This window comes from Dipodomys spectabilis, unplaced genomic scaffold (genome assembly GCF_019054845.1).
Source record: "Dipodomys spectabilis isolate Male_0828 unplaced genomic scaffold, ASM1905484v1 ptg000089l, whole genome shotgun sequence".
In the NCBI taxonomy this organism is placed as follows: domain Eukaryota; kingdom Metazoa; phylum Chordata; class Mammalia; order Rodentia; family Heteromyidae; genus Dipodomys; species Dipodomys spectabilis.
The window spans coordinates 15,954,146-15,981,329 of record NW_024870766.1 but is presented as its reverse complement, the minus strand read 5'-3'; the positions used below and the strand labels follow the sequence as shown (position 1 = coordinate 15,981,329).

Here is a 27,184-nt window from a genome sequence, read left to right as displayed (position 1 = left end):
GGTACCCTGCATTTTGTATATACATTTATCTAATTTGGAGAGGAGAAGGGAAATAACAAAATGATGAAACTGTAAGGTCCGCTCCTGGATGGCTAGCAGACTCTACCCTCCTCGCAGCAAAGTCTCTACCCAGTACCTGCGTTACCTAGGCAACTGGGACACCTGGAAGAGGTCACATCTGCATCCGCTGAGGTCACATCTGAATTTGATGTGGCCACACCTTTCTCCGCCCATACCCTACATAAGGCCTAATGCAGGCCCAGACGCCCTCTCTCTGTTCCTCTCTGCTCTCTCTCTCTGCTCTCTCTCTGCCTTTTTCTAGCTCTCTCTGCTCTTTCTCTCTGTTCTTTTCTTGCTCTTCCCGTTCTCTCTGCTCTTTTCTCTCTCCTCTCCCTTTCCTTTCTTTCCTCTCTCTTTTGCCAGCCACGTGGAGTGCCAACCTTGCCTGGTCCCAGCAGGTCTACTGAATAAACCTACCCCTTACCTGAATACCACTTGCTGGTGCTGTTCTTAGTCGGTTACCTCTTTTTAAAAACCTAACAGAAACAAGGACACAGGATGACCCATTGCAACAATGATACTCACAAGATACTATGTTGGAAATGAACTTTACAACTTCTGGGGCAGGGAGGAGTGGAGGAGGTAGGGGGGGGAAGGGATGGTAGGAGAAAAACAAAGGAGGGTAACAATGCTCCACACTAAATGTACTCATTACCTTACTCATGCAACCACAACCACTCTGTACAGAATCTTTACAATAAAATAAAATTTTAAAAAATCCATTGCAGAGATACCTAAAACATTCTTTTTCAAAATATTGTGATTCAAGGCCTAGAATCTACCAGTTGTATTAAAGTCTTAACTCTTTCTTCTCCATCTCTGGATTGATAACAGTGATCTATAATATGCTGTATTCTTTCCTGTATATGAAACACCAAACTTATCATTCTTCAGTTCCTCCTCAATGTATACCAAAGGAGAAAATATTGCATACTTCAAATGTCACAGCAATTATACATGAGCATTTATCTTATGTGTGGCACCTTAATACTTATTAATCTCCAAAGTTAGGATGTAAAGTTACTGTTCTCAGAAGATGTGCATGTTATATCTGCATTTTTGAATACATATACAATACAGGATGTAGTAGAGTTATCCTGAGAAGGTAAAAGGTCACATCAAACTCTACTGTTTTTTTTTTTTGTTTGTTTGTTTGTTTTTGTCAGTCATGGGGCCTGAACTCTGGGCCTGGGTGCTGTCCCTCAGCTCTTCAGCTCATATCATTCTACCCACCTGAGCTACAGTGCCACTTCTGGCTTTTTCTATTTATGTGGTGCTGAGGAATCGAACTAGGGCCTCATGTATGCAAGACAAGCACTCTACCACTGAGCCACCTTCCCAGCCCCAAACTCCTACTGTTGATGACTCTGAGGAAGGTGGCAAGGAGTCAATAATATTTTATATTTTCAATAATAGTAATAATAATAAATGCCATTTTATATTTTATAATAGTACTCTGACACTTTTGCTTGTTTTAGAATTTTGATTTGTGTGTTTTCCAGGAAATATCTAGCTATATCAAACAAATATGAATGTTTTTTGTATTAATTAAAATTGGGAATTTTAATTAGATTATGAAAAATTGGTTGTTATATCTCAGAACTGTCTAAAATAGTTCTTAACTCTAGTCTGAAAATATGCCTAGTGATCATTATAACTAGAAAAACATCTATTATAACCTAAGAAATAACATACAACATTGGTATTACTACATTTTCACTTTGGTGAGTAACTTGTCTAAAAGTCATAGGGAAGATGGGCATGAGGGAATTTTGGAGAGTGAAAAAGTTGGAGAGTGAGAAATTTGGATCATGGTAATGATTGTACAAATCTAAAATTATTAAAAATCATTGAATTGTGCAATTGACATAAATTTGTCTCCATAAAACTCCGTATAAAAAGAAAAAAGAAATAGGAAGTAAGGAAATTTTAAGTTTGTGTTTATGCCTCAAGTATATTGCCTCTTAGTATTCTCATCCAGTTATTGTACTGGTACCTCATACCTGTCAAATTTAACTCATTACTTGTTTTCTAATATTTGGAGGAAACTAATCAGTAGGAATATTCCTAATTATCTTTTTCACAACTTCATACTACTTCATTGTTTGCATCATATTTAGTCATCATTCTCCTACTAATGATCTTTAGGATTGCATCTAGGATTTTAGTTTGTTTTCTTTTTGATATCAATTAGTAGTTGCCAACATTTAACATCAAGTTAGACTGTTGATTTCTACATCCTCAGCTCCTGTTTAATGAGGCTTTATTATGTAAAATTGGTTTATCTCAGTGTCAATATTGTATGTGCATATGAGTTCAACTTTTAAGGAAAATATACTCATATATAATACTAAACACAATAGCAGTGGGAATCTGTGCTCTTGTCGCCTATTTTCTATAGTCATCAACTCACCAACTCAGAGCTATTTTTATTCCCCTGTATCTGTGCCCATTGTCTCTTTCTCCACTGAGTTTTTTTTTCTTAAAAACTTTTTTATTGTAAAGGTCATATACAGAGAGATTAGTTATGTAAGTCAGGTATTGAATACAATTCTTTTTTTTTTTAATTATGAGAATACTGTACAGAGGACTTACAATTACTTGGGCAAGATAATGAGTACATTTCTTATCAAGCATTGTTGCCTCCTCTTTATTTCCCCTTCCCATCCCTTCCCATACTCCCCCCACCACCCCCACCCGATCCTCCCCGCCCCCCCCACCAAAGTTGTAAAGTTCGTTTTTGAGATAACAACTTGTACACTGAGTTGTTTTGAAGCAGATTTCAGCTTGAAATTTGTGTCCTGGTTACAAATAATCATACCTGTCATAAATGGTATGGAGGCCGATTTTGAAGAATCAGCTTTCCAGTCGTAAAATAAGCCCTGGTTTGTAGTGTCTGCCATTTTTTGGTGTAAGTATTCCCAGCACAGCCTGAGTCCACAGTTGTGAGGAAGTGTGCACCTTTAGCCTTCAGCAGTGAGCACGAGCCAGCTCCCCTGCAGGAAGGCTGCTATTTCACAGGATCATTGTGAAGATTTATTGGGTAAGAAAGTGCAAGTCATATGAGGCCTTAAAAAGTGGAAATCTTTACTGTTTTAAATATTTTTTCTAGTCCAGTGAAACTCCCTTCTCATTTAAGAGTTTTTCAACTAACTCCAGCATTCTTCATATCTAAATATTTAGTTTTCAGTACTATCAAAGAAACCATAAAACAGTGTGATCACATTTAGTGCCTTACCCCATACAATAATTGGTTTGCTACACATTGTAATTAAAATAAAACTTAAATACCTTGATATAAATAAAATAAAAATGTTAATAATTTGATTCATTAGGGAACATACTTAAATAGGGTTACTGTATTTGCTTCACAGAATTCATGATAGGATGAATATTGTTTTGAGAGTTGAGTATAAATAGTTTTTGGACTTTTTCAGTCTTGGCATTAATTGGTAGAAAAAGCTGAAGAAGGAAGTGGTGCTGTGGCTCAAGCGGTAGAGCACTCGCCTTGAGCTGAAGACTCAGGGACAGCGCCCAAGCCCAGAGTTCAAGCCCCACGGCCGACAAAAAAAAAAAAGCTGAAGAATATTAAAAATTTCCCTTTGTATGTATAATATAGTGACTGGCATGTGCCCAAGTCAGTTTATTATGACTAGGCTTAGGCATTTAAAGCCAATAAAACAAGGAATTGTATGAATGCCTTTAGAGGATGGGATATAATAGTTTGCTTGAATAGATTTGATCTTTTGTTTCTGGGAACTTGCTAATTGTTTTTAAATTGAAGTCGTCTTGGTCTCTTTCATTGACTATCTTCACTTCTCTTCTTATTGGTGACAAATCAGACAATCCTGAAACACTTGTCACCATTTTCCAGGCTTCATTTATTAATATTTTGGGCAATTTGTTAAAAATTTGATATAAATTCAAAGTTAGGAATAAAACCAGGTTTTCAGAGGAACATCTTAATTTGTTACACCAAGGTAATTAAATTAAATTGGATATATAGTGTACCATGTTGTTAAAAATCTAATTCATACTGTGCTTTAATCCAGTGTTCCTAAAATATAAAACTATGGCTCAAGTGGTAGAACACTAGCCTTTAGCAAATAAAAGTTCAGGGCTATTGCGTAGGCCATGAGTTCAAGCCCAGTATTAGAAAAAAATAATGATCTAGGAAATGATGGAGGCCCAGAGAGTGTTAAGTAAATTGGCCAAGGTCACACAGCTATTAACTGTTAGAGGTAGGATTTTGATTCCTAGCTGCTTAGTCCCAACCCTGTTGTATTTAAACATTACCCTGCACTGCACCCTGTAGAGAATACTAAAGGTCAGACTAGACATACATATGTCTAGTTTATATATACTTGCCATGCTTATTAACTTCAGGTGGCAAAGAGAGGTTATTTGAAGATTTCCAAAAAGACTACTGAAGAGGGTAGTTGTATCAAACATCACCGTTTTTGTAAATGTGTCAGAAATATAACTGAAGTTATATTATATTTAGGGATAAAATGTAAACAACCTCAGCAAAGCCTTAAAGATGTGGCTCTTTCTTTCTCCTTCCCCGGTGACTTGTTTTCCTAGAGAAGAACAGGTGATTAGCATATTTTATTTCTGTTGTTAATGCCAAGTCTGTTTACTACGACTGGATTTGCCTGATCGGTGGTGTTTAGTGCAGTGCGTGGTGGTTCTCTGGGGAGCTCTTAGACATCAGCTGTAAATCATCTGCTCAGCAGCCCTGGCCACGGGCTCTGTACCTCCCACCTGGTGCACTGGGCACAGACTTCCCTACCTTCACCATATGTGGTTAGAATCATGTTTAGCCTCTGGGGACAGCACTACAAATCAGAAGGTGAACTTGTAACTCTTTATACAGGCCCTCATGTGTGTAAATCCTGTTACTAATAATTGGAATTGTGTTTTCCCATCCATACATAGTCATGTGAGTCTGTATAGAGAAGAAAAGGCAACCTGCTGAAAAGAGGCATATTTTCCTTCCTCTAAGAATTAGACATTCTGAGCAAGTATTTTGTTGCCACTTTTCAATGGAGTATTCCTTATTTCTTAAAGCTATAGTGAATTTGTGTTTAACCATAGTTTAAATAGTGGTCTTTCCTAGTTACAGTCACTAGAAAGTTATCTGCTATCATGTCTCTAGAAGACACAAATCATTAATGTAAACATGAACTTTGCTTGTCTTAACATGTGTTGGAGGGAAAGGGGTAGTGTAGTTAACTGAGCTGACAATCAATATGATAGCTTTTATTACTAATTTTTCCTAGGTGCAGTAAATTCTTCCTAGGTGACAGTATAAGCTTTTTTGTACTATAAATATCCATCTGTTCTTCTAGAGTTTACATTAGCCAGTGGTTTTCGGTATAAAACAGTATGGGTGATAATGGGATATTTCCTTTTAAATGTACATGTTAATTTTGAAAAGTTATGTTGACTTCTGTGTACCATTTCCAATTCAAAGTTAAGTTTTTTCTATGAGTTTTTATCAGCAAATTAACTTTTTAATGTAAAAGATCTGTTCCCTTCCTATTTTCCACCCTTCTAACCAACCCCCCCGTTCATTATTTTATGTGCTGATGTTTCATGCGAATACACTTTTCATTTTAGAAAATGACTTTCTGTTTGATAGCCTCTTAATCAAGAGTACCCTGCTACCTAACTGGTGTCCATGTTGTTATAACAGCAAGCATATTTTCCTGAGTGAGTGAGTGAGAACATAGTAGCTACTGTGTTCACCTTTCCTTGAAGCACGTTATGAGTTGAATTGTGACACCCCTAAGAGACAAGTTAAAGTCTTAACCCCATATAACTCAGAATGAGACCTTATTTGGAAGTAGGCTGCTTGCAGAATTAATTAGTGAGGTGAAGATGAGGTCATAGGAGAATGTGTTGGGCTCTCAATCCAATATGCTTGGTGTATTTTAATAAGAATATGGCCACATGAAAGTACAGGCAATGTGACAATGAATACTATGTGATTCGAGTGATGTTCTGTACTCCAGGGAGTACCTGGGACTATTAAAAGCTAGAAGGGCATAACACAGGTGCTATGTTCCATCTGAGCCTTCTGAAGGAACCAGCTCTGTTGATACCCTGACTTTGAACTTCTAGCCTCCAGAATTGTAGGATAATTTCTGTTGCTTTAAGCTATCCATTGTGTGGTATTCGGTTATGACAGTCCTAGCAAACTAATACAAGTCATAAAGCAATTCATTATGTCTGTCTTCCTAAACCTAAAGTCAAACCCTTTTCGGGCTTTGCCTGGTATCTTGCAATAATCTTCCCATTGATCTTGATGCTCTTTTGGACTGCCTGCACACACCATTCTAACACTTTTTCTCCTATCTACATGAATTCCCATTGATTATTCCCCATTTGTGTCTGGAGCAATAAAAATTGTTCAGTGGTCTATTCAAGAGGCTCACATTCTAACTTTTCCCTGACCCTGGCTCCTGTAACACCATCATGTTCCAAACACATCACATATCTTTTTACTTCTTTCAGTATGCACAGCCTTTTTCCACCCATGTATGCTATTCTTTTCATGGCATACATCCCTAAGAGAATTTTATTCTTTAAAACATCTCAAATGATGGGGCTGGGAAGTTGGCTCAGTGGTAAAGCACTTGCCTTGCATGCCTGAGGCCCTGGGTTCGATTCCTCAGCACCACATAATCAAAAAGAAAAAAGCCGGAAGTGGCGCTGTGGCTCAAGTGGTAGAGCGCTAGCCTTGAGCTGAAGAGCTGAGGGACAGTGCCCAGGCCCAGAGTTCAGGCCCCGTGACCGGACCCAAAAAAAAAAACAAAAAACAAAAAACAAAAACAAAAACAAAAAAATCTCAAATGCTACTACAATAGTGTATTGGATTTATAAAATATTTTATACTTCTTTGATGATGCTAATTAGAATTTGCTTTGCATTATCAATATTTGTGCACTAATATTCCATTGTTTTAAGTTCTTGATGACATCTTTAGCCCTAGCTGGCAGAAATTCAGCACCTTCCGGCTAGACGATAAATCCACAACAGACCAGCCTGAAATTCACTTTACCAATTTTAGAATACTGCTGTGCCTCTCCTTGCATGGTCCCTCCATTTCCTTGAATGGTACAGTATTGGAATTGAAATAAGAGCATTTTATGTTCTTATACCATCACTATTATAACTTGATATGTTGTTATTGACCACAGGAGGATAAATTAAGAACCGGACAGTTCCCTCATCTCAGAAAGTCTTGAGGGAGATGATTTTTTCACACCAAATCTCTTAATCTTTTAATTCCCCCCTGACCTGGTGAAGTCTCTAAACCAGTTGTAACCAAACTCTGTTTTGTTTTTTTTTAAAAACAACTTTTTCTATTAAGTAACATTTCTTTCCAAAGAGCATATAGATTTTTAATTTTATTTTTGTTTATTTCTGATACTTTCTAAATGAATAAAGAAAATATAAGAGCACAAGCCAGGCCACCCTAAAGCTATCAGTACAACCATGTACTGTGCAGCATCATTTACCATAGCCACGATATAATATCAGCCCAAATGCCCCTCAGTGAAGGAATGGTTTATAAACACAATTCTACTCGTCCATGAAAAAGAATGATATTGTAATATTTGTAAGGAAATGGAATTACTTGGAAAAAGTTACATTAAGTGAAATAAGTCAGACACAGAAACATAATAGTTACATGTTTTCCCATATTTATGGTAGCTAGAATATGACTATAAACCCACAAATAAACACACTAAGTGGTAAGCAAGTGGTTATAAAGGAATTAACTGAAGTAGAATAGACTCTACAGAGAATGCAAATAGTGTAATTCTTAAACAAACAAACACCCCCCCCCCCCTCCCAAACACCTAAGTCAAAGCCCAACAAAATAAGTACCAGGAAATGGATACTTACAAGAGGGTAAGGCGGGGCCATGGGGACAAGGGGGTAGAAGAGGTAAGGGTCTAAGAGAGGAGAATACAGGCAAAAAAAAATCGTTGTATATACCACATAATTGAGAAATATAAGGGAAGGAATGGGCTCAAGGGGGGGGTGAAGATGTTGAAGGGATGACACAGATCAAGATGAGTTGTACACATAAATTGTTTTGTTAAAGGCAAAAATTATTAAATACATTACCTAAAATTAAGATAAGGAAAGTGTAGGTTGGGATGGGTGAGTGAGGATAGGGTAACATTAATCAAATGTACTGCACTCATAAACTGCTTTGGTGAATGGCAATTTGTACAACTATTTAAAATACCCAAAACAACTACAAAAATTATATGCATTAATAAATTTATTTATTTATTTTTGGTCAATCATTGGGCTTGAACTATGGGCCTGAGCATTGTCCCTCAGCTCTTCAGCTCAAGGCTAGCACTCTAGTACTTGAGCCACAGTGCTATATCAGGTTGGTTTTCTGGTGGCTTATTGGAGATAAGAGTTTGACAACCTTTCCTGCCTGGGCTGGCTTTGACCACCATCCTCAGATCCTCCTCCTGAGTAGCTAGGATTACAGGCGTGGAGCCACCAGTGCCCAGCTATATGTTAGTAAAATTTTTGAACAAAGTTGTATACTTATATGTTTTCTGTTTATTCTTAACCTGCAAATTATACATGCTTTTCTACTCATATTCCAAAATACTATGGATAGTTGATATTAAAATTCTAAACTCATATGTTTCCCTATTCACTCATTTATATAGTTTTATATATGAGTGAATTCATTTTAGGAAAAGTTTGAATGATTGCCCTTTCAGTTAGGTACTAAAGTAATTTCAAACCTAAAATTAAGCTTATGAATCTCAAAAAATATTTACTAAACGTTATGTCAACATTACCAATAGCATAAGAACTGATATGTGATTATAAATGCACATGAAAGATAATACATTCTATATAACATATGAAAGAAATCATATGATAGAAACATGGTTATTTGGATTAACATGTAGAAATGGAATTTCAATGAGAAACTTCAGGGCTCCAACAACCAGCTATTATATTTTTTTAAAAAATAAAACAACAGGGGAGAAAAATGTAATTTACCTTTCACAAATTTTAGTTTTGAAGAATCTGCTTTGTAGTGTTTGAAGTGAATGTATATTTAGACAGTAACAATATCTTTTTTAGTCACATCATTACCTTCTTATCTTGATGAGTTCATAGTTTAAAAATAGCTATATGTCAAAGGAGGAGGCTACAATGCTTGATAAGAAATGTACTCACTATCTTGCCCATGTAATTGTAACCCTTCTGTACAGTATTTTCACAATAAAGAAAATAAAAATTAAAAAATAAAAATAATAAAAATTAAAAATTAAAAAAATTGCTATCCGTTATTTTCCTAATTTATTTTAAGTATAAAGATTCTAGGACTACCTTTATAATCATTTAGACTCTAGGGGTATGAAACATCCATGTTTTTGTGATTTGATATTCAAATTATTCTCTTACTGGAGTTTGAATTTTAATAAAACATCAATGTAAGTAGTATATATTATGTGAAAAATAATTTTCCTGGTATTCGCCCTTTAGAGTAGTATTTGATTTCTCTTATTGAAGCAGAGCAGCTAGAAAATATGAGGTAGCATGTTGGAGGTGAAACATGAAATAAACATATCTCATCAACAAAATTCATTCATTGCTAATGCTTACTATGGTACATAATCTGTACCATGTTATATATAGATAAATTGCTTGCAATAAACTATAACATAATGCATATTTAAGACTGCAGTTTTGTTATATGTTGTTTAATACTCTTTAATCTATGAGTAAATTTTATATGAAATAAAAATGGGCTGCTGGATGAAGTTCCTTTACCAGAATAATATTACTTTTTAAGTAATTAAGGACATAGAAATTTGGGCTTGTCAAAAGTTTAGTGATATAGTTAGTAGCTGATATTTATGTAGTATTTACCTCTGCACTAGGCATTGTTTTATTCAGTTTATACACGTACTTGGTACCCGAATTAAGTGACTACTATTATTTTTTATAATTCAAATGTGAGGAAACAGGCACTGAGAGTCTTCATATAACATACCAAAGATATAGCTAGTTTGTGACAGCAGGAGTAGAATGGGAATCCAGACTTTCTGGCTTTCTTGTTATTAATTACTACTCTACAGCTATTCTCAGCACAATTTGCTTTTGAAGGCTGTAAAATAGTTATTCTTTTGTAAAGAATATAATGAGGAAAATAAGATTTTTATAATTTTTATAATTTATAATTTTTATAATTTATATAATTAATAGTTATAAATAAGTTTTTTGTGAAAATACTGTACAGAGGAGTTACAGTTACATGAGCAAGGTAATGAATTAATTTCTTATCAAGCACTGTTGCCTCCTCCTTTGTTTTTCCCCTACCATCCCTTCCCTCCCACCCCCACAACTACACTCCCCCGCCCACCCCCCTCCCCTCCCACCCACCCCCCCCCACCTAAATTGTAAAGTTTGTTTTTCAACATAGTGTCTTGTACATCTAATTGTTGCAATGGGTCAACCTGTATCCCTATTTAAACATTTTGTTTTTGTCCCTTCCCCTCCCCAAATTATACCAACATCAAGTAGAGTGACAACAGGGGTTATAACACCGGAGAGGGTCATACAAAGCAACAAAAACATCACATGTACCTTTTAAATACGTTAGGAACAATAGCGAGAAAGAGAAAAAACACTTGTGTCTCTATCTTGGGGTTCATTTCGCTTAACTTCATCTTATCTAGTCATATGTACATAGCTTTTGACCTTTTCTACTTGTTCCAGACATATACTAGTTATTACAAATAAGGGAAACCATGGGACCTATGTTTCTTTGGGCCTGGTTTCTTCACATTATATAATTTTTCCAAGTCTTTCCATTTCCTAACAAATGGGGCGATGTCATTCTTTCTGAGGAAGGCATAGAAATCCAGTGTGTGTGTGTGTGTGTGTGTGTGTGTGTGTGTGTGTGTGTGTGTGTGTGTGTGTGTACATATATACCACATTTTCTTGATCCATCCATCTATTGAGGGGCATCTGGGTAGGTTCCATATCTTAGCTATGGTAAATAATGCTGCAATAAACATAGTTGTGCTGGTAGCTTTAGTGTGGTCTTGTTTGTGATCATTGACACAGGCCAAAATTTTCTCAATCGAGACCCAGAAACACAACAAATCAAAGAAAGGTTGGAGAAATGGGATTGCATGAAACTGCAGAGCGTCTTCATGGCAAAGGACGTAGCTAGCAAGATCAATAGAAAACCCATGGATTAGGAGAAGATCATCACTAACCATACAGTGGACAAGGGACTCATATTTAAAATATCCCCCAACAACAAATCCTCAAAGAAACAACTGCCCAATAAATAAGTGGGCTAAAGACTTAAAAAGAAACTTCTCTGAAGAGGAAATAGGAATGGTCAATAGACATATGAAGAAATGCTCAATCTCCCTATCCATAAAAGTAATGCAAATCAAAACAACATTGAGATTCTACCTTACCCCAGTTAGAATGGCTATAATCAGGAACTCTAATAACAACAGATGCTGGAGGGGATGTGGCCAGAAGGGAACCTACTGCATTGCTGGTGGGAGTGTAAACTTGTTCAGCCACTTTGGAAAGCAGTATGGAGGTTCCTCAAGAAAACTCCACATAGAGCTCCCCTATGACTCAGCAATCCCACTTTTGGGCATTTATCCTAATTAATATTTTTTATAATTTATAAAATTTTTATATTTTATGAGTGATGCTGTTCAAAATCAGTTAGACCAAATCACTTCTTTTAACAAATTAATACTTTAGTAAGGAAAAGAGAAGTACCATATAAAAGTTAAGTTAAAAGGATCTTTTAATTAGATAAATGTAGTTTTGCTATGGTAATTAACTCCACATCTCATTTTAGCCCTACTGTCACATGAACCAAAGACTCTTCAGGATAGTTATACCCCATACAGGGACTCATCAGCTGAAATGTTTCTCTGCCAGGTCCATCCTGTCACTACATATAACTTCTGTTATTATCAAAACAAGAGAATAGAAGAACATAAACAACTCACATCCTCTCTTCTGTGCTTCAACTTTGAAATAGTATATTTCAGTCTGTTTATACCCTGTTGATTAATGACCTGCCTTCATCTGCAAAGGAGCCAGAAAATGTCAGACAGCTTTTTGTTTTGCTAAGCAATAAATATTATGTATAGTCAATTGGAGCAGAATGAGAATCGGGCAAGTTAGTTTAGATCCTATAGGAATTGACTGGATATGGCAGAAAAGTATTGATAGAAGCTGGTGAAGTTAAATGAGGGATATGAAATAAAAGGTTCTGAACACCCTGTAAGAAGAAGTTGTAGCAGTACTGTAGGGAGTTCAGTACCATGGAGAGTACCTGTCATTTCAATTACTACGATGATCTGTGATGTAAATTCTAATAACTTTTTGTCAGCAACTCTTCCAATAAGTACTTGTTATATATTTCTAATTGATTATGTGGATAAAAATTACAACATAATTTCACACACAAGTGGGAAGACAACTCCCTGTAATACAATGAGTAGACCCAATTTCTCAGAGGGGTTGATTTATGATCTCATTATGATAAGTGGGGTTTGGCCAGGCACAAGGGCAAAAATGAACATTTGGGCCAGATAGTAAACATTTGGCCAGATAGTAAATATGTTAGATTTTCTCTTTCATATTCTTCTGTTTGAATACTTTTTTTTTTTACAACTTTTCAAAATATAATGCCTCAAAGTTTATTTTTTAAAGCAAGATTATGGTCCAGATTTGACCTTTAAGCCATAATTTGCTGACCCCTGGTCCAGGCAGAGAAAGCAGTAAGACAGTATTGGAGACAATGGGAAAGAAAGAGGGTACAGTTGTAAAAATCCTAAAGTAAGAACAGAAGGTATAGATGACTGACTGTGGTGGGGAGCACTTTAGTTGACAGTGACTGAGATGAGATAGGAATGCAACAGCTATGCTAACGTTATGTTAACTCGTTGATGCTTAGCCTTTACTGGGGACTCAGATGGTTAACATGTGCCATTTACTTCAGAGCCACCCCTTCTGGGATCAGAAATCATAGGCATGTTTTCTGGATATGATTCCTTGTGAAGTCTGTGAAGCCATCCAGAAAGGGTATGGGGGGCTCCGGCTGCTCCCCATTGAGTAGATAGCAGCCTTATCTTTACTGTTGTACAATGTTCATTCAAGGTAAGGGTAAAGAACTAAATCTATAGTTTCATGGACATAGTTATAAAAAGCCATATACTTTGAAAACTGTCCATTACTTTAGTTGTTTTTGGAATAAAAAATCCAGAACTTCTTAAACTTTGAACTCACCTTTTATGTATGCATATCACATGAGATTGCCCAATCTTTTAATATAGTTTCCTATATTGTGAATACTACTTTCTACAAATAGAATTCCCACACCTCCTTCCTTTCTAGGGTGCAGGCATGTAACCTAGTTTCTACCCTCATCAGCATGGAGAAATGAGGTGTGCAATATGCAGTGGGTATTGAAGTGTATTGTGTATAGCAATATGAAATGTAGAATAACCAGTATGGGGAGGTCAATAGTCTGTGAAATGCCTAATTGAAAAGTTCTTATTTGGGGAAAATAGCTGCAGTGTAGGTTCTTGGTATTTTTTAGTCCAAATATGGTTGACATCAAGAAGTTGGGAGTGGCAGCTTCTGGTTTTATATTGGACTAGTCCCATGATGTCGGATGCATTTCTGGGCTACAGCATTCCTTCTTTAGAATTCACAGAGCAGTCATGTTGTACCTGCTGGGATTACTGCAATATTGTAGTATATGCATCACAATTAAGAATGTCACTGGATATGCCTATGGCTTTTGCTATATAATACTATTTTATATAAAATTCCATGGGGACAATTAGGAAACGTATTTAAAGAGGCTGTTAGAGAAATTATAGTTTTTAAAGGTTGAGGAATATTTTCATAGACTATATATTTGCTTCACAGATGTCAGTCTGCATTGAGCCTCTCTGGAGTTTGACAAGGGTTAGCGTGCCTCTTATCTGTCACTTAGCCTGTGTGGTCTCATTTTACTTATTTAATGTCTTCACCAATTGTGTATAATCAATTAGAGCAGAATAGAAGTCTTGATTAAATGTAATAAACCCACAGAAATGCCAGTCATTCATATGGATTTTAGCTTTTAATTTTTACAAGGGAATGAATTTTTTACATTTTACGTTATTGTAAAGATGCTGTACAGAGGGGTTACAGTTACATGACTAAGGCAATTAGTACATTTCTTGTCAAGCATTGTTACTCCTTCCCTTGTTCTCCCACTATCCCTTCCCTCTTCTACTTCCCTCACTCCTCAACCACACCACACCCACAAGTTGTGAAGTTTGTTTCCAGTATGGTGTCTTGTGAGTATCATTGTTGCAAGGGGTTATCCTGTGTCCTTGTTTCAGCATTTTGTTATTTCCCTTCCCCTCCCCAAATTAGACAATTGTACATAGAAGATGCAGGGCACCAAAATCAAGTACAAGTGACAACAGGAGTTATGCCATGGGGGGGGCGGGGCGGGGGGAGAACATACAAAGGAAACAAAAAAAATCACATAGTACATTAAAAACAACAACAACAAAGAAAGATCTCGTGTGTCCATATCTTAGGGTTCATTTCACTTAGCATCATCTTATATGGTCATATGTACATAGCTTTTGAGCTTTCTGCTTATCTGATAAAATTATCCTAGACATATATTAATTATTGCAAAGAGGGAAACCTTGGGACCTATATTTCTTTTGGTCTGGCTTACTAATAGACAAGGGCCTCATACCTAAAATATACTTAGAACTAAAAAAAAAAATAAATCCCCCCAGAACAAATCCTCAAAGAAACAACCGCCCCATAAATAAGTGGGCTAAAGACTTAATGAGCAACTTCTCTGAAGAAGAAATGAGAATGACCAATAGACACATGAAGAAATGCTCAACTTCTCTGGCTATAAAAGAAATGCAAAACAACATTGAGATTTCACCTCACTCCAGTTAGAATGGCTATAATCAAGAAATCTAATAACAACAGATGCTGGAAGGGATAAGGCCAAAAGGTAACCCTACTGCATTGTTTGTGGGAGTGTAAATTTGTTTAAGTTTGGAGGTTCCTCAAAAGACTACATAGAGCTCCCCTATGACCCAGCAATCCCATTTTTGGGCATTTACCCAAATGATTACAAACAAGACCATACTAAAGCTACCAGCACAACTATGTTTATCACAGCACTATTTACCATATTAAGATATGGAACCAACCCAGATTCCCCTCAGTAGATGAATGGATCAAGAAAATGTCACACACACACTGGAATTCTATGTTTCCATCAGAAAGAATGACACTGCCCATTGGTTAAGAAATGGAAAGAGTTGCAAGGGGAACTATTTCACCTAATTACTTCACACTACTATTGAATAAACATTATTATCAGCCACATATTAAAATTGCTCCTGTGACTTCAGATAGTTTAGGTAACTTACTCAAGATTGTACTATCAAAATGTGACAATACTGGCCGCAAGTTACTAGTGGTCAGTCGCATGATCAATGGCTTGAACAAGTTAAGCATCTATAAAATAAGGATTATAAGGAATCATTCTCAGCATTTTTAAATGAGTGTATGAATGGTTCTTTGTAAAGGTACTCTAATCTTTATGTCATTAACTATTGGGCAAATGTGAACTGTTACCATTTTACCAAGATCTTCCTGATTTCCCTTTTCTAAATACAGGATAAGGGGAAGTTTGAACCCAGATGCTGAATAGTAGTTTTGATATTGCAGTAAATTTTCAGATAGGCAAGTAGCCATTTCTTTGGTAGTGAGGAAAGGGAAGAGACGGGCTTGAGAATATTTTAGGGCCTGAAGTTATTTCAACAAGGCAACAATATTTTGGTTTTTATTTTGTTTTAAAGAAAGCCCTACAGAGGCTCGTTGTAGCTACCTACATGGCTTAGATTTATATTTCAAGGGTCTTCTCCACATTGGCTTCCTGTGCCTCTATGTGACTAAAACACAACTCCTAAATTGGAAGTTGAGTTATAATTCTAGCCCAAACTAGAGCAAGTCACAGTATCTGGTTCCAAGTGTGGAGGCAGAATATAGTTCTGGACATGGTAGTCAGTGTGGTTATTTTGTGGAGAAACTAGGGGCAGGCATTGAGAGCAGGGGTTAAAGGATGGAGGGGAAAGTATGTGGTGTTAAGGAGAATGTGACAGAGGTAAGCTTTGGTCTAGTAGATCAGAGTCTTACCTAGAGACAGTGCAGAATTCACATACTTCTTTGGAAAGGATACTGCTTTATAACAGCGACACAAGTGTAACTGGGTAGCTGTTCTCTATTAGGAAACAAATTTTGGCTTGAAGTTATCCGACTCAAATCTCTATGTAACTCAGAGATGTGTCTTTTAAGGGAACAAATAGTATCCAATAAGTGAGAGAATATTAGTGAAAGAAGAAGAGAGAGGAACCCGATATTGTACCTAGAGGAAGGGCTCTCTTTCTGCTCATCTTCAGTTTTATTGCATCACTGCATTTGGATATGATTTGATTAGATCAGGACTTGGGTTTGTCCCAGAACTGAGGTAGTGCTATGTAAGGATTTATGGATTGGGGGTTCATGGACCGTGCAATATAGAAAATGAACCTGTGTTTAGATGTCATTTGCTAGCTCTTTTATTTTTGGTAAATCACTTAAATTCCCTGTGCTTTGGTTCCTTAATCTCAGAAATGGGAGCAGTAATAAGAGCCAATTTTCACAGCTAATCTGTTATTGTTATTTCCATCTTTCTGATGACATCAGAGAGGTTCCATGGCTTCTTGGCAGGAGAGCAGGGGTCTACCCACAGGCAGACTGCCCTGAAGGCTTTGCTCTCAACCTTTCTTCTGGGTAGTAGTAACATAATAATATATGTAAACACTGAGCACAGAGAAAGCATTCAATAGACCTAAGTGTTGGAGAGATGAATGGGAAGAAAATCAGCACGAATACTACTGGGTAACTTTGTAATTGTGATGAGTGAGGAAAGAATTGGGTTTATTGAGAATGTGACAATCACGTAGACCCTCAATCATCTGTAACATGTCCATAGTACATAGTTACAGAATAATTTTTAAAAGATGTTGTAAGTCTTTTACATCTTAGTCCTAAATCTTAACCCCTAATGCTTTAGGAAATACACATACACAGTGTCCCAGTGTATACATGAGAGTGTATGCGTGTACTGTTTACTACTTTGTAGTACTCTTGGAGAAAAATTCTTTCCATATCCCTTTATCAGGCTGCTCCCTCACAGAAAGCAATAAGGGTGTGTTCCAGAAAGTTCTGTGATACATTCAGTCTATAAAATCACATTTGGTTTTGTTGAAATGTTTGAATATATTGACCTAGAAAAGAAAACATATAATAGACAAACCAATTTCTGTAACAAATGCTTATATTGGAATTTATTGGAGAATGACATTAACAGTAAAGAATGAGAAGAGGAACTCTATAACTCTCTTTCATTTATAAATAAAACACTGACTTTCCAAAGTCAATTTTTAGAATAACATTTTTGATGGGCTGATGCAAATCCTTCAATATCAGTTTAGAAAAGGCAAATGATGAGAATAAAAGGAAGTAGAAATCAACTTAAATGATAGCCATTCTCATTTCATATTTCTTCAGTACATGTGATTCTACATTTTTACTGAGCTTCATTACAAAACATTTTCTCTTTAGTGAAAGTGTTTAAATGATACCTCTTTTAAAAGTTCATCATTTTTATATATGCTAGTTACATTTTCACTTGGCAAAAATCTTTAGGTTTAATGTACTTGCTCTTCATTTGTAATATCCCACTGACAGAAATGTTAGTTTAACATAACCATGGTAAATTAAATTACACAAAATCATAGAACTTCTCATTACATTTCTGAAGACCCAAGATATGCCCCTGAAAAGCATAGAGACATATTCCTAAGGGAAAATGGGTTCATACAAGGTTTAGTCACAAACTTAAAATAACTGAAGACTTGTCAAGGAAATTGACATCCCAGAAGGCATAGAAATGTGCATTACTGTCTTAAAAGGGATCATGGGAGCAACTTTAGAATAATTAAAGATATCGTGAAACTGATCTTGCAGAAGTTAATGGGAATAAAGAAAACTGTTGTAGATCCCTGTCCTCCTACTACAAGTTCCATCAGGAAGGCAAATATTGGATATTTGTAAACAATAACCTAATTATTTTTCAGCAATGAATGCTAAGAACCATGTTTTGCCAAGGAATAGTTATCTTAAAGAACTATATTGGATGTTAATATAGACATTGTAGCTAGTTTATGAGTATTCTGTTTTTCAGCTGTGTATGCACACAATACTTAAAGATGAAATGTTTTTTATAAGCTTGATACTTTAACCTTTTGGTAAAATCATTACAGTTATCTAGTTAGTATAACTCCACAGTTTGAGGGATATATAGTTTTTGCCCTAAGTTAAATCAAAAAAGGTATGTGGAATATATTGACTTTCTCTCAGAGTCTAGTTATCTTGGAAAGCCGTTACAGTGTCTTCTCTGGGAAGAAATTCTTGGCAAAAGTTTTTGTAGGACAAATCAAATACATAGCCATAACGCTGAACATGAAAATCTTTTATTAAAACAGTGATATACCAAGACAATATGTTGGAAATGATCTGTACAACTTGGGGGTTCAAGGGGAGGGAAGTAGGAGAAAAATGAGTTTGACAAGAAACGTACTTATTACCTTAGTTATGTAACTATAACCCCTCTGTACATCACTTTGACAATAAAAAAATACTTTAAAAATGAAAAAAATATAGTATACACATGTATATTTTATTTGTGCATATATCACCTTGAGAAACACTTTGTTAAAAAAATCATTTTATAAGCCAGGCACTAGTGGCTCACTCCTGTAAACCTAGCTACTCGGGAGGCTGAGATCTGAGGATTGTGATTCAAAGCCAGCGCAGGCAGGAAAGGTTGTGAGACTTTTATCTCCAATAAACTGCTCAGAAAACAGGAAGTGGTGCTGTGGCTCTAGTGATAGAGTGTTAGCCTGGAGCTGAAGAGCTGAGGGACAGCACCCAGGCCCAGAGTTCAAGCCCCATGACTGACAAAAAAAAAACAAAATCAAAAAACACACCTCATTTTATTATGGGCCTTGCTTTCCCTTTCCAAATAATAATCAAAACTCAACATAGATTCTATTACCCAGCATGCAACAAGAAAGAACCAATGTAAATTTAAATTCATTATCATATTGAAATTTCAATCATCTCAAGAATAGGATTCTAACTTACATATATTAATTAGGTGTTAGATGTCCGTAATGAAACAAAAGGCATTAGAATCATCATTGTGGTGAGTATGGTAAATTTTGTTTTATAGAACAATGGAAGCAATTCTGACTGCTCTCATTCCTTTATTTTTCATTTTCTGCACATAACTTCTACTTCTGCCTTTGTACAACCTCCTCCCAGTCCTTCTTCTGTTCATTCCAATTTACTCAGAGAGCTATGGAGCTGAAATGGGTCTTAGTGATCATGGACAGCATTTCACTAATGTCACAATGAAGCTTGCAAGGCACATTGACAAAGGTCAGACATGTGCATGCAGGCCTGAGGACACAGTCTCTTGATTATATACTTCCTTGGGCTTCCTGTAAATAAAGGCTAATATGGGAATTATGCTTTTCCTTCCTTCAGGACTTTGGCCCATCTCACACTTCAGTTGAACCATTTCTGACTATGCAGCAAGGGCACAGAGTGGAATCCAGGCCACTGAGCCCACTGCATGATTCTGAGCAAGTTTTTTAAATCCATTTTCTCATTGCCCTCATCAGTAAAATGGAGAGGATAGCAGCATTTTTCTTTATTAAAATAAATGTTAATATTTATTAACATGTAGGGCCAAGTCATAATTACTAATCAGAAAGCATTAGTTGTCATTAACTTATTTGTCCATAGGAATCACTTTTTTTTTTTTTTTTACTCCTGATTTGTGGTGTTCACCAATGCAGCTCAGCTCATACTTGTTTTCTAGCAGATTTATTTACAATGTTAGTTTATGCCAGTTCTTTTCCCAGCAGAAGTCATTTCAGAGTAGTCTGTCTCCTATATTTCTTTTATGTATTTCCATCAAACACCAATGTTTGACAGAACAGAGGGATTCTGTACTAGATTTTTTTTTCTGATGGCTGATACTTAAATGAATAGATTCTTAGTAGTTCCAACTCAAATTTAAATGTTTTCAAGAAAAGGCCAATTACAATGTGGTAGCAGTATAATATGCCACTATTCTGTGTTAAAAACAACAACAATACCAAAGACCAGCATACACTCATAGTGTCTGAAGGTCCATAGAATGTTGCAAAGACTATGTGCTTAGATAGGTTTAGGAGTCGTGGGGAGGAAAAGATGAGATACTTTGCATTACTACCAGGGTCATTGTTGAGTCCTTTCAAATTTAAATTGGTATTATGATGACATGAATAGTATTATTTTAATTCCAGAACGCTGAACATTTTATTAAGGCACATTTTTTTGAAGTCAACTTTATTCTGAGATGACATGATCCCATATATAGGAAGCCCCAAGGAATCCACAAAATCTCTTAAGAAATAATGTACTAAACAGAGCTGAAAAACAAATTCAAATAAAGCTAATGAACCAATTCAGAGTTAAGGCACATTTTTAAGGCAAATTCTTGGGTACATACTAGTATTGTTGATTGAGTTTTTAAATCTCAATATCTATGCTATTTCCAAGACTACTTAATTTAGAATCCCTGGGTACTAGGTGCTAGGTTACTGGAGTGCAAGAATGTTATTCTGTGGCATACTGACCTGGGGTGGGGCATTAGGTAGTCACCTAAAAAGCTTGAGTCAAGTAAAATATAGCCTAGACACTGATTCACTTCCTAAGAAGACTTCTAAGGACTGGAGAAATATTTGACCAACAATCTTGTTACCAAGGCTATAAAACTTTATAATTTATTTGAGTCATTTCTTTTCCCACAAAATTGTGGCTAAAACTTATGTTTTGCTTTGTGGTCAGGCTGACTTCTAAAGATGTATCATTTTCCATACACTAGAGCCCTGCTTTATGCCAGACCAGAAGGGAATGGCAATTCTTGAGTCATTGCAATTGAGTCTGTTATAAGATCGTTGGTTTCCTGGGAAGTCTCATATTCTTTTAATCTGTGATTTACCGATTGATGATTTTTTTTCTTAGATGAAGCTTAAAAAAAGAAACGTTGCCAAGCACCATGGCATATACCTCTATTCTAGCTACTCAGCTGAGATCTGAATATTAAGGTTTGAAGCCAGACTAAGTAGGAAAGTCTATGAGACTTTTATCTCCAACTAACCACCAAAAAAGCTGGAAGTGGAGCTATGATTCAAGTGGTAGCACTAGCTCAAGGACAGTGTCTCGGCCCTGAGTTTAAACCCCAGGACTACCCCAAAATAAATAAATAGATAAATAAAATAAATAACACCTTGAGTGAAAAAAACATCATTTGTACATGTCAAATATAGATTTGCTCTTCTGCTTCTTAAAGCAATTCTAAACTATTTTGAGCTACTTTATTTTGTAGTAGAGAATTTTGTTTTGCTATGTAATGTGATACATGCTACTATTTCTTTTTGTGGACATGCATGTGTTGGTCCTGGGGCTTGAACTCAGGGCCTGAGTGCTGTCCCTGATCTTCTTTTTTGGTCAAGGATAACACTCTACTACTTGAACTATGCACTACTTCCAGCTTTTTCTGTAGCTTGTTGGAGATGAGTTTCATGGATTTTTCTGCTTGGGCTGGCTTTGAGCCACAATCCTCACATTCCAGCCTCCTTAGTAACTAGATATGCTACTCTCTTTTTTCTTTTGGTTGGTTGTGGGGCTTGAACTCTGGCCTGGGCACTGTCCCTCAACTCTTCAGCTCCAGGCTAGCACTCTATTGCTTGAGCCACAGTGCCACTTCCGGTTTTCTGGTGGTTAATTGTAGATAAGTGTCTCACAGATTTTCTTGCCTGGGCTGGCTTTGAACTGTGATCCTTAGATCTCAGCCTCCTGAGTAGCTAGGATTACAAGCATGACCCACCAGTGCTCAGCTCTTTCTTAAATCTTTATTTTTAAAGCTACTTATGTATTCAATCAAAAAAGATTTCTCAATTGTTTTTGATAATATTACACATTGTGATAGGTGATTAAATATAAAAGATTAAAGACAAGCTGGGAGCTGGAGGCTCACATATGTAATTTTAGTCTCTCAGGAAGCTATCTGAGGATCATGGTTCACCGCCAGCCTGGCAGGTAAAGCCTGTGAGACTATTATCTCCAAAAAAAACCCACCAGAAAAACAGAAGTGGAACTGTGGCTCAAAGTGGTAGAAACATTAGCCTTGAGTAAAAAATCGCTCTGGCACAGTGCCCATGCCCTGGGTTCAAGCCCCACAGCTTGAAAAAAACAAAACAGAAAAAACAAACAACAAAACTAGAACACTGGGAATGGTGGTTCATGCCTGTAATCTTAACTGCCAAGGAGGCTGAGATCTGGATGTTTGTGGTTTGAGGCAGCCTGAAAAGAAAAGTCATGACACTGTCTCCAAACTATTATAAACCTGGACTGACAGAGTGCCTCAAGTAGTAAAAATGCCAGTCAAGCAAGGATGAAGCCCTTAGTTCAAACCCCAGTACCAACCATCACTACTACCAAACACCTACAACAAAATGATTAAAGACAAAGTCCTTTCTAGACTTCTTTTGAGAGACAATCATGTTCTTGTAAGGTAAATGGAAAGGAAACAGCCACATTGCTTAGGCAGAAAAGAATTTTGGGAGGGTTAGAGGAACTTGCCAGCTAGTATGAGATGAAGACATGTGGAGAGAGAAGAGAAGGAAAAAGAGAAGAGGAGGGTAATTGTGTTGAGCTGGATGATAAAGAAGAGGCGGGAGGTAGGACCACAGTGGATATTGATGTGACCTCAGCATCAGGAATCCTCCCATGGGCATGACTGGGGAGGTCCAGAATGTGACCTCAGGGAAAGGGTGGTAAATTCTCCCAGGTGTTCTGGTCACCTAGGTAATGCAGGTGCTGGACAGAGATTTCCTACATGGAAAAAAAAGGGGTGGGGGAAGTCTATGTGCAGACTGGTATGGAGAAAAGCAGAAAAGCAGCCCTTCTCCTCCCTGCCCCACCTCCTTCCCACCTATTTGCCTGGTTTGAGGCAGCCTGAGAAGAAAAACAATGAAAGTAAATGATCATACATACAACAAAATAAAACTTAGAAGCATTAAAGATGAAATTATAAAAATGAATTAGTATAAAGAAATGTAAAAATTTTAAATATCTTGGTAACTGATGAAGCCTTTTAGAGGACAGGGATATATTGTAAGTTAAATAATGCATTGACCAATGTTAGATTCTAGAAAAATTGTAGATTTTAGACTTCATTTGTGAATTATACAAAACTTAAAATGTAGTGAAATACATTAAGTGATGTAAATAGGACCCAGAGAAACAAAGGATCCATGTTTTCCCTAACATATGGAAGCTAGATTTAGCTTACAAGCTTGTCAATAACTATATTGAGCAATATGCGTATACACATGCATCAACTAAAATACAGTAGATTCCACGGAGAGCTCAACTAGTAGAAAGCCAAAATCAAAGCTCAGCAAAATAAAACACCAGGAAGCAGATACTCAAAAGGAGTGGGATGGGGTCAAAGGGAAAGGGGTAGACAAATGAAGAAGAGAAGAGGGAGGAAATGTGGACAAGAATCTAATATATAGCCTATAAAATTCAGAAGAGTGAGGGAAGGAGTAGGTAGTAGAGGGATGAATTAAGAAAAGTTGAAAGAGGTGACATTGATCAAGATACCATGTACTCATAAACTGCTTTGTTAAATGGCATCTTCTTCATACAAACTACCCGAAGATAATTTAAACAAAGCAGAAAATGAATCAAACCTTGATGTAGGATCTATTATGTGGTTAAGAGCAGTTAAGGAAAGAACATTTTAGAGGATACAGTTTGTGTCAAAGAAGAGCAAGGGTTCATTTGAGTGTGTTTAGTGCAAAGGGATAAGTAGGGCAAGGCACAGGTAGTGCCAAAATAACAATTTTTTAAAAAAAAGAATCAGAAGGTTGTAATTTTATTCTATGGATGAGAATCATTCATTATAGATTTCTGTGATTATGAAAATGTTGTTTTCTACTGTCCAATGAGGAAGCTCCTTGCCATGTATGACTGGCTGTTGAACACTGTTGAATAGAATCATATTGTATAAATATCAGCTGGCAAGAAGAAAATAAAGATTTATTGAGAAGCTACTCATGCTAGATACCACATCTGGTGCTGGCATATGTTTGGGGTCATTTAATTCTCACAACAATTTTTTAATAGGGGAATGGTATTTCATATTGTAGATAAGAAAACTGAATATCAGAGAAAATAAATCATTTGACTAAGGCTACATAGTCAATAAACAAGACAATTTTTTAAATTTGATTTTCCACTTTGGGCAGTGTTTTTATTTGTTAATAAACTTTTTTTATTGTGAAAATACTGTACAGAGGGGTTACAATTACAAGGGCAAGATAATGAGTACATTTCCCATCAAGCGTTGTAGCCTCCTCCTTTGTTTCCCCTTCCCATCCCTTCCCATCCTCCCCTGCCTCCCCACCCTGTTAATAAACTTTTAAAAAGAAGTTTGATTTCATAAAAGAGAGTTCACAAGTGCCCTTTGTCCATATGTATGAACTCCCCTTCTACCACAGACATTCTGCTAGATAGTGGTATATTTGTCAGGGTCAATGAATTTATACCGACACATCATTATTAACCAGAATCAATAGTTTATACTAGAGTTCACTTTTATTTTACATTCTCTGGGTTTTGAAAATCTGTATGTTGACTTCTAACTGGAATTGTCATACTATACATAATTTCCATGTCCTAACATTCTCAGTGTTCTGCTGGTTCCTTTCTCTCTTGCTCCAGCGCCTGGTGCCTAGGTTTTTGTCCTTTTTTCCCCCATAGTTTTACCTTTTCTAAGGTAGTTGGAATTAAATAGTATGCTATCTATTCAAACTGGCTTCTTTTGCTTAGTAGTTTGAATATTTAAATTCCCTTCATGACTTTTCATGGTTTATTGCTCTCCCTCCTCTCTCTCCCTGCCTTACACCCTCTTTTAGTATACTGAGGTTTAAACTCAATGGCTTGCATTTGCTGCAGGTACTTTACCACTGAGCCACACCCTCTTTTGCACTGGATGGTATATGCCTGGCTATAACTCATTTATTTTAATGTTCAATGGATAAGATTTCATTGTCTGGATATGCCACAGTTTATCTATTTGCTTATTTGCTTTTAAGTTTTAGGTATTATAAACAAAAGTTGCTTTGAACTTCTACAGCTAGATTTTTTTGTCTAGACATCAGTTTTCCTTTCACTTGGGTAAGTATAAAAGAGAGAAATTTCTGGGTCATAGCACAGTGTCTTTAGTTCTGTAAACTTGCCAAACTCTCTTCAAAGTTTACTTTTTTCCAAACTTCACTCTCTCCCAATTTTTTTTATTCATGCAGTGATGAAAGTATGAGTTGGTATGGAGTGGTACACATCCTTATGAGCATTGGGTCTTGTCAGTGTTAGGGATTTTGGCTATTCTACTATATATGTAGTGATATTTCATTGTCATTTAAATTTTAAATTTGTTAATGATAACTGATGTTAAACATTTTCTATGTGCTTGTGTGTTGTGTGTCTTTGGTGAAGTGTCCAAGTCTTTCCCCCTTTTTAAATTATATTGTTTGCTATATGTTTGTTGAGATTTTATTAATATTTTGTGTCTTAGTTAAAACTAAGAAGATTACCTTATTTTTTAAAAAAATAACATGCATCTTCTGATAAGTCAGCTGGGAGTTGATCTGTTTATAGCCATGCTACAGTACTCTCATGGCAAACATAATTAATGTACAGAACACCAACAGGCTTCTCTGAAGCCTGGGATGGTCACCCTGCAATCATGCCTAAACATAGACAATAGCTAGAACGTGGAACAAACCACAAAATGACCAGTATCCTCTCCATGCTAACGGGACTGCTGTTGCTTTCTTGCTCAGCGCCACTCCGTTCCTCATACTCTGATATAAAAATCAAGATTCTCAGGAAAAAGTTCCCTTCATTTTGTGACAGCCTTAACCCCCAAAAAGCAACACCTTTCCCAGAAACCTCAACAGGACCAGGGGTTAAAGGAAGTTTTAGAATGCATTGCTTTTGATGCTAAAATTGTGAAATTCCAAGACAAACCTGATCTCCCTACTCTTGAGGAAAAACAACACAGGCTGACATATTTTAACAAACCTTTCCTTACACTGCTCAGCAACATGAGGTGTTATTAGGTCTCCTAGGTTGCAGATAGCTTCATAAAGCTCAATCTTGTTCAACTGAAAGTTGGTCCTGATTGTTTTCTGATGATAGTCAAAGATCAAGCAACAAAATGAAAGCAAACCAATACAACCAATAGTTTTTTAAGTAGATTATTTCTTAGTGATATTGTTTTAAATGATTAATTTTCTTCCAGCTCTAAAAAGAGAAAACATTCCATAATTTAATGGAATCCAAATAACATCATAAATCTTAAAATAAAATATAAATATCCAGAAAAATTCCATTATGTCATGTGATAAGAAAGACTTCATTTTGTTTTCTTTATAATGATGACCATTTCTTTCTGTCTGTCAGGGATCATGTCTGAGCACCAGTTTGGTAACCAGTTTATGTGCAGTGTGGTGGCCTCTCACGTGAGTCATCTGCCTACCACCAACCTCAGCTTTGTCTGGATTGCCCCACCCGCTGGCACAGGCTGTGTGAATTTCATGTAAGTACCCAGAGCGTCTGTGACATGCACTGAAGGCAAATACTTACAACATTTCATGGTGTTACATATAGGATAACTATTGAAATATATTATCAATATCTACCTTTAATTAAAACCATTAATTTTAGTGTTAAAAGCCTCAAAAATTTAAAGTAAGTTCAATTTAATTTGCATATGTTTTATAGCCTCCAGATTTCAAAATTGCATTTT

General features: G+C 36.3%; 1 protein-coding gene across 2 annotated transcripts in view; it reads left to right on the top strand.

The window, feature by feature from the left end:
- The window catches only part of Reln (reelin), a 452,156-nt gene that overhangs the window by 107,181 nt on the left and 317,791 nt on the right, over positions 1–27,184 (top strand). For both annotated transcript variants that reach the window (XM_042684785.1, XM_042684786.1), the window contains exon 3: positions 26,839–26,974. In XM_042684785.1, the coding sequence (XP_042540719.1) occupies positions 26,839–26,974 (136 nt within the window). The remainder of the gene's footprint in view (positions 1–26,838; positions 26,975–27,184) is intronic.